General features: G+C 36.1%; 1 protein-coding gene across 1 annotated transcript in view; it reads left to right on the top strand.

Annotated features, from left to right (window-relative positions):
• The window catches only part of VPS13B (vacuolar protein sorting 13 homolog B (yeast)), an 873,819-nt gene that overhangs the window by 572,376 nt on the left and 287,366 nt on the right, over positions 1-14,077 (top strand). Inside the window, exon 33 of the mRNA XM_011931782.1 lies at positions 2,519-2,662. Within this exon, the coding sequence (XP_011787172.1) occupies positions 2,519-2,662 (144 nt within the window). The remainder of the gene's footprint in view (positions 1-2,518; positions 2,663-14,077) is intronic.

Raw genomic sequence — 14,077 nt, 5'->3', positions numbered from 1 at the left:
ATTACTGGGTATACCCAAAGGATTATAAATCATGCTGCTATAAAGACACATGCACACATATGTTTATTGCAGCACTGTTCACAATAGCAAAGACTTGGAACCAACCCAAATGTCCATCAATGACAGACTGGATTAAGAAAATGTGGCACATATACACCATGGAATGCCATGCAGCCATGAAAAAGGATGAGTTCATGTCCTTTATAGGGACATGGAGGAAGCTGAAAATTGTCATTCTCAGCAAACAATCGCAAGGACAGAAAACCAAACACCGCATGTTCTCACTCATAGGTGGGAATTAAACAATGAGATCACTTGGACACAGGAAGGGGAACATCACACACTGGGGTCTGTCGTGGGGTTGGGGGAGTAGGGAGGGATAGCATTAGGAGATATACCTAATGTAAATGACAAGTTAATGGGTGCAGCACACCAGCATGGCACATGTATACATATGTAACAAACCTGCATGTTGTGCACGTGGACCCTATAACTTAAAGTATGATAAAAAATTTTTGAAAAAAAAATATAATAATCTTATTCATTATAACTAAAGCAATTCTTCATAGAACTTTTTATGCTAAACACAATATAAACTTTTTGCTCAATGACAGAATTGTAAGTCAGTTATTATAAAATGTTTGGAAAATTTAGATATATAATACTAATTTTTTGTATATCCACAAAAGGGGTATAAAGATTAAGTAAATCTACTAATATCTCATAGCTGCTTAGTAACACCGTTGGTTTAGAATACATGAAACTCCTTATGACATGCCCTTTTTCATACCAATGCTGCTATGAAAATATGAATTAAGACTCACATATTGAAATCACATTTAAGAAATGCTTCTATTTCCTATGTGTATTTGACTCACAAAAAATGGGATATCATAATCATTTTAAATTATTAAGATATTTTTCCTCCGAAAATATTCTTTACTTGGATTCCCAAATACTTGTCATTGAATTCAGAAACAAAGATAAGAATATATCCAAGTGTTGATGAAATATCATCCTATCTTAATTAAGTCATCTTCAAAGGCATTTAAAGGCATGATTTGAAGGCATTACTAGAAACTTCCTCATTCCCAGGTGAAAGAGGCAGGAAGCTAAAGGTCAGGAAACGTAGTTCTAGGCCAAACTCAGCTTTGTACTAAAGGTTATCCTCCTAAGTCATTCATTTAAATTCTTTGTTCCATCAGTTTTCTTATGCATACCTTACTTGCCTCATATATAGAAACTCTTGTTGCCCTCTAGATTGTTATAAGGTTCAAACCGATCAATAGAAAAAATAATTATAAGAAGAATCTGAAAAGCTATAAGTTCTATAAAAATGAAAATTATCCTTGTTTTTATGTTATTAGCTGCTGATTCTACCAATTGCATTGATACTATTTAACCTACTAGTGTAAGATCAATTTTTTGCAAGTTTTCACAGGATGTATGCCACCAATAGAGCCAAGATATTTTTAGTACAAATTTTTATGCTCTTGGGTAATGTTATGGTGACTATCTTTTTAAAATCCTGAATTGGTATACTTTTTTCCCTTTTTGTCAATACTTGAGGAATAGAACAAGAATTCTAACTAGAGTGAATTAATACAGAGAACTTGTGGAGGAAAATGTTATTTAACAAAAAAAAGAATAATTGTTTCAGACATGCTGTTCTTTATGGCTTTATTAAAAGCTGCTCTAAGCTGACGCATTTGCATTTGGACTAGTCATAGTCTCCCTATTAAGTGAAGCTACTGGATTGGTTTTTTGTTTTGTTCTGTTTTCCTTGTCTGAACAGTTTTCCAGTGATAAATGTTCAAGTGCCTCGGTTTTGCAGAACAGCACCAATTAAGTTATGGACATCTACTCAGTGCTGCCAAGATTTTAGCAGTTTAAAGAAGTGAAATAAATTAGTCTAGCTATCTTCAACACTCTGTTTTCTTATAAATCATTTAGAGTATGTCCTTTGGATAATATTCATACTGTGGCTCTTAACAATTATAATTGCCTGCCTACAATTGTCTGTTTACATCTGTCTGCCCAACTAGATTATAACCTCCTCAAGAGCGTTGCCATTCAAGGCCAACATTATTCTTTGTGATATTCCTAGGACTCTGCTGTGGTACCTAGTACTTAGGGGATTCTCAGCAAATATTTGTTGGCTTGAATTTATGAACAAGATTATGCTACACAATTACATTGTTGCTACATATTGAAAACAATAATAATAGTTCGAGGTATGGAAAAGTCAAATAGGTATGAAAAGGTGAAGACTTCTTATTGCTAGTTGTGTATATCTAGCACAAGGCCCAACACACAGCAGGCCCTCATAAATATGAAATTTATCTATTAAGTTCTGTCCAAGTGACTGTGCTCACCATTTTTGCTCTTCACCTTAATGTATGAACTTGAGTCCTAGGAAACGTCACCAAAGTAGTGAAGGTCAAATAAGTAAGAATGATAAATTATCATCTGAAAGCTATCATGTTTCTTTATCTGTATTCTACCTTTTTTGCTTCAGGAGATTTTAGTGTGTGGCCATTCCTTAGAAGTGAATATAACCACAAACCTGGACTTCTTCCTAAGTGTGGCTCAAGTTCAACTCTTACATCAGTTAATAGTAGCAAATATGACTGGACTGGAACCATCAAACAAGGCTGCGGAGGTAACTGTTACCTGATTTTGATCAGGCTTACTGCACTTGTTCCAACTTTACATTCACTGCAGGAAAACTATAATTAAGCTGACTGCTTTCTGCTTAATTATTCTGTATTTAACTTTATTCAAAATATAGTCATAAATCATTTTGGATTGTTGTTCTTTATTTTAGAAATTTGTTTGGTCTCTATTCCTCTTATTTATCCTGTACCTTTGCAAAATTGCTATGGACTGACCTCAGAGGAACCTCTGTTATATACATAATTTTATTGCCCTGCTGAAATTATAAAGTATGATGCGAGAATCCTAGTATAGCTTTCATTTACTCAGATACATTACAGTAATAAGGCCTCTTTTGGAAGTGAACTTTCCAAGTGTTCTATGGGAATATCTTCAATAAATAACTTGTAAAGCATTCGTTTCCCATGCTCAGTGGGAAATGAATGGACACAATCATAAAAGTTGAATGCCTGCCTAGAATTTTAATTTTGATCCGGTGTTCATTGGAAGCCTGTATTGTAACCACAAAGTATGTCAGCAAGAAACAAAGAAAGCTATTTGTTAGATCCTTCTCAAGATATATTTTCTTCGCATTTTGTTTCCACATTTCTCTAACATTCTGCACTTAGAATAAATATTTTATAAAAACTCAGGTGAACATACTGTTTATATATGAAAAAGATGTTGCTTTTATTTTTGTCATGAGTTGTAAAGAAGGCTTTAAGTTCTGTTTAGTAAGAAGATAGGAAATGAAGAGGAATTTAGGTCTTTCAAGTCAACGCTGTTTCCGTTCTGCCACAGATTGGGTATTATAACTGCAACATGATTCTTTCAGTCTTCTTTATTTAAAAAAAATTATTTTAAAATGATAAATCTTTTATCTTTTGTAAATGGAGATTTTCTAATGTAATCATCCTTTACTAGCCATGATATCTATTTATTCAATACCTATTGTAAAAGGACTTTAGAACTACATATTCTCCACAATATTAACTTTTTAAATATACATTAGGGAATCCATAAAAATGTAATTATATGACATCAAAATAAGCAAATTTAAAAAATACTTCCGCATACATTTTCGATGAGGCCTCTGAAGCATGTTGAGTTGGATAAAAGTAAATTACATTCCTATATTATTTGTGCCAATTTTGTGAATGTCTCCTATCAAAGACATCTAACTCTCAGATCACTGATTGTTTTAGAAATTCCTATAACTTAGCAAATTGGTTATTAACTATTTACATACTTTTAGTGCCTCTTAGGGGGATCAATTTCAGTAAATAAAGGGATACTGGGAGTTACTGACTATCCCTCCCTGAATGTTGAATCATTACTGACAGTTCCATACACTGGATAGGCATTGTTTTCTTCTGCTTTAAAAAGGTATCTATGGCTATGTGTTTCTCCTTAGATATCATGTTGCAAGTACAGATGACATGAATGTTTTTAAATGGTTAAAATGGTAAATTTTATGTTACGTATATATATCACAATTAAAAATACAGTCTATATAATAAGAAAGGACTGTTTGGACCTTTTCCCAACCCTGGTGGGACATATCTGTAAAAACTTCAGTATTTTAGAAAAGACCTACAGTGCACTGGAAGAATATGATTCAATTTTTAAATTATTAGCAGAACTCATATTTGATAGTTTATGAATATAAAGATATTTTAGTTACATAGAATACTCTGTAATAAGTCAAGGGTATATTATGAAAGGGCTGGTTGACTGCCTTTAGTGTGGTTTCACAACCACACTACCACAATTTTTATTTTTTTTTTTGAGACAGAGTCCTGCATTGTTGCCTGGGCTGGAGTGCAGTAGTACAATCTCAGCTCACTGTAACCTCCACCTCCCAGGTTCAAACGATTCTCCTGCCTCAGCCTCCCAAGTAGCTGGGATTATAGGTGCCTGCTACCACGCCCAGCTAATTTTTAGTAGAGACAGGGTTTTACCAGCCTGGTCTCCAACTTGTGACCTCATGATCCACCCTCCTCGGCCTCCCGAAGTGCTGGGATTACAGGCATAAGCCACCATTCAGTTCAACAGACAACTTTTTTTTTGATATGGAGTCTCACTCTGTTGCCCAGGCTGGAGTGCCATCTTGGCTCACTGCAACCTCCACCTCCTGGGTTCAAGCGATTCTCCTGCCTCAGAGTCCCAAGTAGCTGGGATTACAGGCATGTGTCACCATACCCAACTAATTTTTGTATTTTTAGTAGAGACGTGATTTCACAATGTTGGCCAGGTTTGTCTTGAACTCCCAACCTCAGGTAATCTGGCCCCCTCGGCCTCCCAAAGTGCTGAGATTACAGGCGTGAGCTACTGTGCGCAGCCAAGAATTTTTTAAAAAATTCTTTTTGAGAACAAAAGAAAAATAGGAAAATTAAACCTGGCTAACTTATTGGGAAAATGGAGGAAGATACATATGTTAGTATGTATAATATAATCCTGACATTATAAACAAATACTATTTCATAGGAATTATGGATTAATAATGAGAATCCCATTTATCAGGTTTTCTAGAAGGCACCCTGTGAATTGTAGACCAATAAATATCAAATCTGTTCTAAATCCACCATCTGATACTATATTGATACAACATACTTCTATAAGAAGAAATTATGTATATTTGATGTGATACATATTTTCTTTTCTTTTCTTTGTTTTTTTTTGTTTAGTAAAGATGGGGTTTCACCATATTGCCCAGGCTGGTCTTGAACTCCTGGCCTCAAGGGATCCATCTGCCTTGGCTTCCCAAACTGCTGGGATTACAGGCGTGAGCCACCACACCTGGCCTAATATAGTATGTTTTTTAAAGGTGTTAACGTTTTCAGACAACCTTTTGCAATATTTATTTGAAAGATTAATTTTGGCTAGGAGCATAGTGGCTCACACCTGTAAACCCAACACTGGGAGGCTGAGGTGGGTGGATTGCTTGAGCCCAGGAGTTCACGATCAGCCTGGGCAGCATCGTGAGACCCCATCTCTACAAAAAAAGAAATTAAAAATTAGTTGCTTGTGGTGGTGTGTGCCTGTAGTCCCAGCTACTCGGGAGGCTGAGGTGGGAGGATCACTTGAGCCCCAGAGGTGAAGTGAGCTGTGGTGGTGCCACTCCACTCCAGCATGGGTGACAGAGCAAGAGACCCTGTCTCTAAAAAAAAAAAGGAAGATTAAACATTATTGAAGAATAATCAAGAATAATATCACTTGGGAGGCCAAGGTGCGGGCAGATTGCTTGAGCATAGGAGTTCAAGACCAGCCTGGACAACATGGCAAAACTGCATCTCTACAACAGCAGCAAACCCCCCCACACACACACACACAAATTAGGCAGACATGGTGGCACGTGCCTTTAGTCTCTGCTACTTGGGGGCTGAGGCAGGAGGACCACTTGAACCTGGGAGGTAGAGGCTGCAGTGAGCCGAGATGACACCATTGCACTCCAACCAGGTAACAAAGTGAGACCCTGTCTCAAAAAAAAAAGTGTGATAGGATAGTGAGATTATGTATTAGTAGAGGAAACATCTATTCAATAAACAAAGAGGAAAAAATGAACATATCTTTGGAACTAGAAGTGAAAACCATAGGGTAATCTGAGGATTCTTGCCAGAACCAATATTTAATATTAAGTTTAATTAAAATGACAGCTAACACATAATGAAATGTACTAGTTCACAGCCAAAATGACTGGATGATGGATTAGGAAAATTCTGTCCCACATTAAACAAAAATTTTCCAATATTGTTGCTCTGAAAAATGTGTTTTAGATGGGGTGAGTGAGACCACTAGACCAATGGACCTGTATTTGTACTGTTAGATTTTCTCTGTCCCCTTCAAGTACTATAATTTCCATGATTTCTAGCTCCCAGAATATTTAGTTTCTGCCTTTAAATGAACCTTGTTTCTCTGTATATACAGGTTGAGTCCCTTATCTGAAAATACAAAATTCGAAATGCTTCACTGAGCATTTTCTTTGAGGGTTATGTCATGTTAATCCTCAAAAAATTTCAGATTTTGGAGCATTTTGGATTTTGAATTTTCGGATTAAGGATACTCAACCTGTGTTATGACAGGTTGAGAAATTACATAAAAGAAACAGGAATTTAATATTCAAAAACAAAATGCATTCCATATTACAAAGTACATGTCCTTCCTTATCTAGCTCGCTGCAATAGTTCACCATCCCATTCTATATTTCATGTCTCCATGACATCTGTATCTAGAGAACTAGTACAACAGGCACGTTATTTGGGATTCTTACATGTTAGTTCCCTGCCTTTTACGTGAGGTGAGAGTCCACCTTTTGGATACCTTAACAGCCAAAGCCAAATTTACAATTGTAAGTTCACTCCCAAAACAAAGCTCCACTACTCAGCCTTGATTTCTTAACCAGTGTTTAACAGGACTGTGGTTGACACAATTGGTTTACGCTTCAGAAGGTTCTTTACCTTCTTACAAGATAGTCTTAGTCTCAAAAAGTCTATTAGTTTATTTATTATAATATGGCTTTATTTTTATCAAATTAGTAAATGAATTTTAACAACCAAAATTTGCTAATGAAATACATCAAAGTAGCACCAATCCCTGATACCCCACCTCATCCTGCCTGATAGTCAGCCACTCTTTATAAGCTGTTTATTCAAGTATTTATCTCCATATTTCTAAATAACCTGAATGGACTATCATTTCTTGATTCACTGTTGCCACATTCACTTGCTATTTGTTGTAAATAAGGATTCTATCTCTTTTGCACTTCCTTTCTACACTTCCATCTTCCCAGTATTCTTATATCATATTCTTTTTTGTCAATCTTAATTGTTTTCATTTTAAAGATGATATAAATATTGTTCATTGATTAGTGAATTAATGTAGTGTGATAATGTTTCCTGTCATTATACTTTTTTGTTTTTATTGAAGTTACTCATTGCCACAATTTCTATTTACTCATTTTTTAAAAAATCTCTGTATCTTCCCTGTCACTAACCCACACCCCATTCCTATCAGTGGCTGTACCATAATTCCTCGCAATTTAATTTTTCACACTGTAAAACTTATCAGATAGCATCACCTCTGCTTTCCCCCCCGAGAGCCATTTTTCCTGAAGTTCTTTTTCTGCCTTCTCAGTTCTGGGTCTGTTAGTTCTCTATACCTGCTGCACACTTGGCATAAAAGAGCCAGATGAGAAGATTGTGATTTGAGGTTGGTGTAAACAATGTTAGAGAAAATCTAGGTATCAATAAAATAATGTGTTCTTCTATTAATATAAGTTAGTAAATTGACCAGTATCTTTATTCTATCATTCTAAAATATTAAGTATTATTATTTACTACATTAAAAAGTATAATAGTATAGAAAAATGTTGTCTGGCTAATATAATCTACTTGGATATTAACAAATTTTTTTATAAAACAAAATAATGCATTGGGCTTTTTTGCTATGAACTGTCCTTGAGCTTATGCCATATGAAGTGATGGTAGAGGTTCTTTGGGGTGGTATTATTACTGTTTTAACTTAGAAATAATCTGTTTTGTAGTTGTGCTTCATTTTAGGAATAGAAATTCTTGTCTTTTAGTAGAAAGTGAAAAATTCAAGACATTCTTGACCAAACTAAGGATTGTCAGAAATGATTAGAAATAGGAACTTGAAGGTAAAGAAGAAGGAAAGGGACTTTAAGTGTGTAGTAGCATAATAACAGATGTCTTCTAGAATAGAATTTCAGGTAAGATGAGGGATATAGAGGAAATGAATACCCAAAATGTGTGTGGGTAAAGGGGGTTTTGGAGAGGAAACTGAGACTAGCGTGAGGGAGTATGTTGATTTTCTGGTCTGTCTTGCTGCTTTCTTTCTTGAGGTAGTCATGAATGGAAGAGGCCAGATCAGAGGCTACATATTTCTATATTTAGGAAACGAGATGGGAATTTTGGACAATGTGCATAGGGTGACCTCCCATTGGTGTTGCTATGCTGAGTATTTTGTTTCCTATCAGAGGCACCTGGATATACTACTTGTAACCAGGCAATAAACACAGGTTCCAATAAAATATGGATTCAAGCAGAGCCTTAAATGGACAAGAGGGGCTGTGACGGAATACCTCAAATTTCTTAAAATCTAGGCCTGGAAAAGATATTAAGTATTTTACTGCCTCTCTTCTCCAAGGGAAGGATTTCTTAGGTACAGTGAACTCTCACATCTATCACAATTTTAGTTAGGCCTTGTCAATGTTAAAATTAGTGTAATTTTCTCCTGATAAACAAGCTTGTGCTGAGACAGGAAAATATCACAGTTGCCTCAAAGTAGATGTAAGACATCAAGAAGACAATAACATTTTAAAATTTTCAGCCGTGATGATGTTTATCCCTATAGATTTCTTTACTAGAAATCCAGTAAATGCATTAAGTTTTCCTCAGGCTCTAGTAAACTCTCTATGCTAGTCTTATTAGGCATTGTTCATTGAGAACTTACTATATGCCAGATACACTGTCTATATAGTGTGACAGAGGTTTGAAAAAGAAATACACTATGGTCTCTGCCCTCTAGGTTTTTATAATCTGGTTGGGAAGTAAAGCATAGACAAATGGAGTGATAACTAAGAACACAGAGTAGTATATGAAGTGTTAAATATACTCTATGGAAAATTAGACTTATGAGTCCAGGGAAGAAAGAGAAAGCTTTAGGCCAGGTGATCAATGATCTAGCTTCATGGAGAAGTGTAATACATAGAAAAGAATAGCCTATTTATTTATTCAATAAATATTGAATGCCTCCTATGTGTCAAATACTATTATGGATACTAAGGTGACAGCATTAAACAAAAGAGGTAACATTTCTGCTTTCAGATCTAATGCGCATATATTTAGTAGGGAAGACAGACAATAATAAATATTTGGAACTACCTTAAAATATAAATACATCTACTCATGTGCAGAGATTATATAGCTTTACATTTTCTGTAACTGATTTAATCTTTCTTACAAGCCTAAACTTCATTTAGATTAAGGATGTTGGTTGTTAGAGAAGAGAAGCAGTAGGGGGGTATACATTAAATTTGCCATCAATAAAAAATAGTTTCAACGTGGAGAAATAGCATGAATAAAAACATGGAGTTTTCTAAGCATTAGGATTTTTTGGTAGGACAGTGAAAAAAAATTAATCTTTCTAGAGTGAAGGAACTGTGCAGGGAAATAATGGAAGATACACTAAGAAGTGTGTATTTAATCATGGTCAGTTGAGAACCAAAGTTTATAGACGTGAATGAATGGGATGACATAGAAGAAATGGTTTTTAATGAAATTTGTTATGCTTAGTCTTTTTTGGCAAAGGATTTGAAGTGGCATTCAATAAAACATAAGAAATGAAAACTGCAGACTAATATCTCTGGAGAATATGGATGCAACAATTCTCAACAAAATGCTAGCAAACAGAATCCAGCAACATAGAAAGAATTATACACTATGGCCACATGGGATTACCCAGAAATGCAAGGTTGGTTTGACATCTGAAAATCTATTAATGTAAAGCACTATATCAGTAGAATTTTTTAAGTCATATGATAATCTCAATAAATGAAAACAAATTTTGATGAAATCCAATACCCTTTCATAATAAAAACATGCAACAAACTAGGAATAGAAGGGAGCTTATTCAACTTGATAAATTACAGTTATGAAAAACTCACAATTATCATCATAGTTGATGATAAAAGACTAAGATACTTTCCCCTGAAATCAACAATAAGACAAGAATGTCTGTTTACATCACTTCTATTCAACACTGTGCTGGAGGTTCTAGTTGGAGTAGTTAATTTCACCCAGTATGCTTCCAATCCCTTACTCTGTTTAACTTTATAAGCAAAAACTGATCATACAGCGGTCCTCTTACAGAATCAGAGACTCTTAGAACTGTCAGGTACTTCAGAAATTGTGTTATTTAACTATCATTCATTAGCCCACGTGAGAGTGAAACTCTGCTCAGCCTCCTGCTTCCGTCCGTGAGTCTTCTTGCACTCCCCCACTTCTCTTTTCAGTGGACACAACCAGAAAACCTCAAGTATCCTCTGAGTTTGACAGAAATGGGAGAGGGTATAAGCTTGATGCCATATTAAGCAGTTTTCAATTGGATGAGGAAAGCCTAACTTCCTGTTTCTTAAAACAGGATATCTGTTTTCTTAAAACAGTATAGCTTCCTGTTTCTTGAATTTCTTCCTGATAACTTCTTTTCTTAAATCCAGGTGATTTTTCTGATGGAATCCTTGCTAGAAAGCTAAGTTAAGGCCTCAGAGCTGTTCATTTATTTGCCATCCACCCTTTACAAAATTCTTAGACTGGGTCAGTCAGCAGTTTATGCACTTAACTCACTGTTAACACAGGGCACCCAAACATTTATAGAAGAGGAAGATTCAACATAGCAGTGTCTAATACCTGAGTCATCCCATCTTGCCAACTTGTCTAATCCTTCTTAATGAGTCTTGCTTTCTGTCCCCCTATTTTTCTGTTGTGGCCTGACTTTTAATATAAGGCTGATTCTGAATCAGATTAATCAAATGCATGTTAAATTTGAGTGGTGGCTTTGTGGGGAGAGGGAAAAGATGGGTCAGTAAACCCTAAACCACAGAGCAATTATTTTGCACAGCTTTGGAAGTAAAGTGCTTTTCAACAAATGAAGAAACAGTCCATGCTCGTGGATGAGAAGAATCAATATTGTGAAAATGGCCATACTGCACAAAGTAGTTAATAGTTTCAATGCTATTCCCATTAAACTACCATTGACACTCTTCCCAGAATTAGAAAAAAAACTATTTTTTTTTTTTACTTTAAGTTCTAGGGTACATGTGCACAACATGCAGCGTTGTTACATGTGTATACATGTGCTGTGTTGGTTTGCTGCACCCATTAACTCATCATTTACATAAGGTATTTCTCCTAACGCTATCCCTCCCTCATGCCCCCACCCCATGACAGGCCCCAGTGTGTGATGTTCCCCACCCTGTGTCCAAGTGTTCTCATTGTTCAATTCCCACCTATCAGTGAGAACATGCAGTGTTTGGTTTTCTGTCCTTGTGATAGTTTGCTCAGAACGATGGTTTCCAGCTTCATCCATGTTGCTGCAAAGGACATAAACTCATCCTTTTTTATGGCTGCATAGTATTCCATGGTATATATGTGCCACCTTTTCTTAATCCAGTCTGTCATTGATGGACATTTGGGTTGGTCCCAAGTCTTTGCTATTGTGCATAGTGCCACAATAAACATATGTGTGCATGTGTCTTTATAGTAGCATGATTTATAATCTTTTCAGTATATATCCAGTAATGGAATCACTGGGTCAAATGGTATTTCTAGTTCTAGATCCTTGAGGAATCGCCACACTGTCTTCCACAATGGTTGAACTAGTTTACAGTCCCACCAACAGTGTAAAAGTGTTTCTATTTCTCCACATCCTCTCCAGCACCTGTTGTTTCCTGACTTTTAAATGATCTCCATTCTAACTGGTGTGAGATGGTATCTCATTGTGGTTTTGATTTGCGTTTCTCTGATGACCAGTGATGATGAACATTTTTTTATGTGTCTGTTGGCTGCATAAATGTCTTCTTTTGAGAAGTGTCTGTTCATATCCTTTCCCCACTATTTGATGGGGTTCTTTGATTTTTTCTTGTAAATTTGTTTCACTTCTTTGTAGATTCTGGATATTAGCCCTTTGTCAGATGAGTAGATTCCAAAAATTTTCTCCCATTCTATACATTGCCCGTTCACTCTGATGGTAGTTTCTTTTACTGTGCAGAAGCTCTTTAGTTTAATTAGATCCTATTTGTCTATTTTGGCTTTTGTTGCCATTGCTTTTGGTGTTTTATTCATGAAATCCTTGCCCATGCCTGTGTCCTGAATGGTATTGCCTAGGTTTTCTTCCAGGGTTTTTATGGTTTTTAGGTCTAACATTTAAGCCTTTAATACATCTTGATTTAATTTTTGTGTAAGGTGTAAGGAAGGGATCCAGTTTCAGCTTTCTACATGTGGCTAGCCAGTTTTCCCAGCACCATTTATCAGACAGGGAACCCTTTCCCCATTTCTTGTTTTTGTCAGGTTTGTCAAAGATCAGATGGTTGTAGATGTGTGGTGTTATTTCTGAGGGCTCTGTTCTGTTCCATTGGTCTGTCTCTCTGTTTTGGTACCAGTAGCATGCTGTTTTGGTTACTGTAGCCTTGTAGTATAGTTTGAAGTCAGGTAGTGTGATGCCTCCAGCTTTGTTCTTTTTGCTGAGGATTGTCTTGGCCATGTGGACTCTTTATTGGTTCCATATGAACTTTAGTTTTTTCCAATTCTGTGAAGAAAGTCATTAGTAGCTTAATGGGGTTGGCATCGAATCTATAAATTACCTTGGGCAGTATGGCCATTTTCACGATATTGATTCTTCCTATCCATGAGCATGGAATGTTTTTCCATTTGTTTGTGTCCTCTTTTATTTTGTTGAGCAGTGGTTTGTAGTTCTCCTTGAAGAGGTCCTTCACATCCCTTGTATGTTGTATTCTTAGGTATTTTATTCTCTTTGAAGCAATTGTGAATGGGAGTTCACTCATAATTTGGCTCTCTGTTTGTCTGTTATTGGTATATAGACATGCTTTGGATTTTTGCACATTGATTTTGTGTCCTGAGACTTTGCTGAGGTTGCTTATCAGCTTAAGGAGATTTTGGGCTGAAACGATGGGGTTTTCTGAATATACAATAATGTCATCTGCAAACAGGGACAATTTGACTTTCTCTTTGCCTAATTGAATACTCTTTATTTCTTTCTCCTGCCTGATTGTCCTGGCCAGAACTTCCAATGCTATGTTGAACAGGAGTGGTGAGAGAGGGCATCCCTGTCTTGTGCCAGTTTTCAAAGGGAACGCTTCCAGTTTGTGCCCATTAAGTATGATACTGGCTGTGTGTTTGTCATAAATAGCTCTTATTATTTTGAGATACGTTCCATCAATACCGAATTTATTGAGAGTTTTTAGCATGAAGTGCTGTTGAATTTTGTGGAAGGCCTTTTCTGCATCTGTTGACAGAGATAATGATGTGGTTTTTGTCTTTGGTTCTGTTTATATGATGGATTACTTTTATTTGTTTGCATATGTTGAACTAGTTTTGCATCCCAGGGATGAAGCCAACTTGATCATGGTGGATAAGCTTTTTGATGTGCTGCTGGATTCGGTTTGCCAGTATTTTATTGAGGATTTTTGCATCCATGTTCATCAGTGATATTGGTCTAAAATTCTCTTTTTTTGTTGTTATGTCTCTGCCAGGCTTTGGTATCAGGAGGATGCTGGCCTCATAAAATGAGTTACAGAGGATTCCCTCTTTTTCTGTTGATTGGAATAGTTTCAGAAGAAATGGTACCAGCTCCCCTTTGTACCTCTGGTAGAATTCAGCTGTGAATC

Source organism: Colobus angolensis, unplaced genomic scaffold, assembly GCF_000951035.1.
Source record: "Colobus angolensis palliatus isolate OR3802 unplaced genomic scaffold, Cang.pa_1.0 Scaffold121, whole genome shotgun sequence".
Taxonomy (NCBI): domain Eukaryota; kingdom Metazoa; phylum Chordata; class Mammalia; order Primates; family Cercopithecidae; genus Colobus; species Colobus angolensis.
The sequence above is the reverse complement of the archived record's forward strand: the minus strand, read 5'-3'. Positions and strand labels throughout refer to the sequence as shown.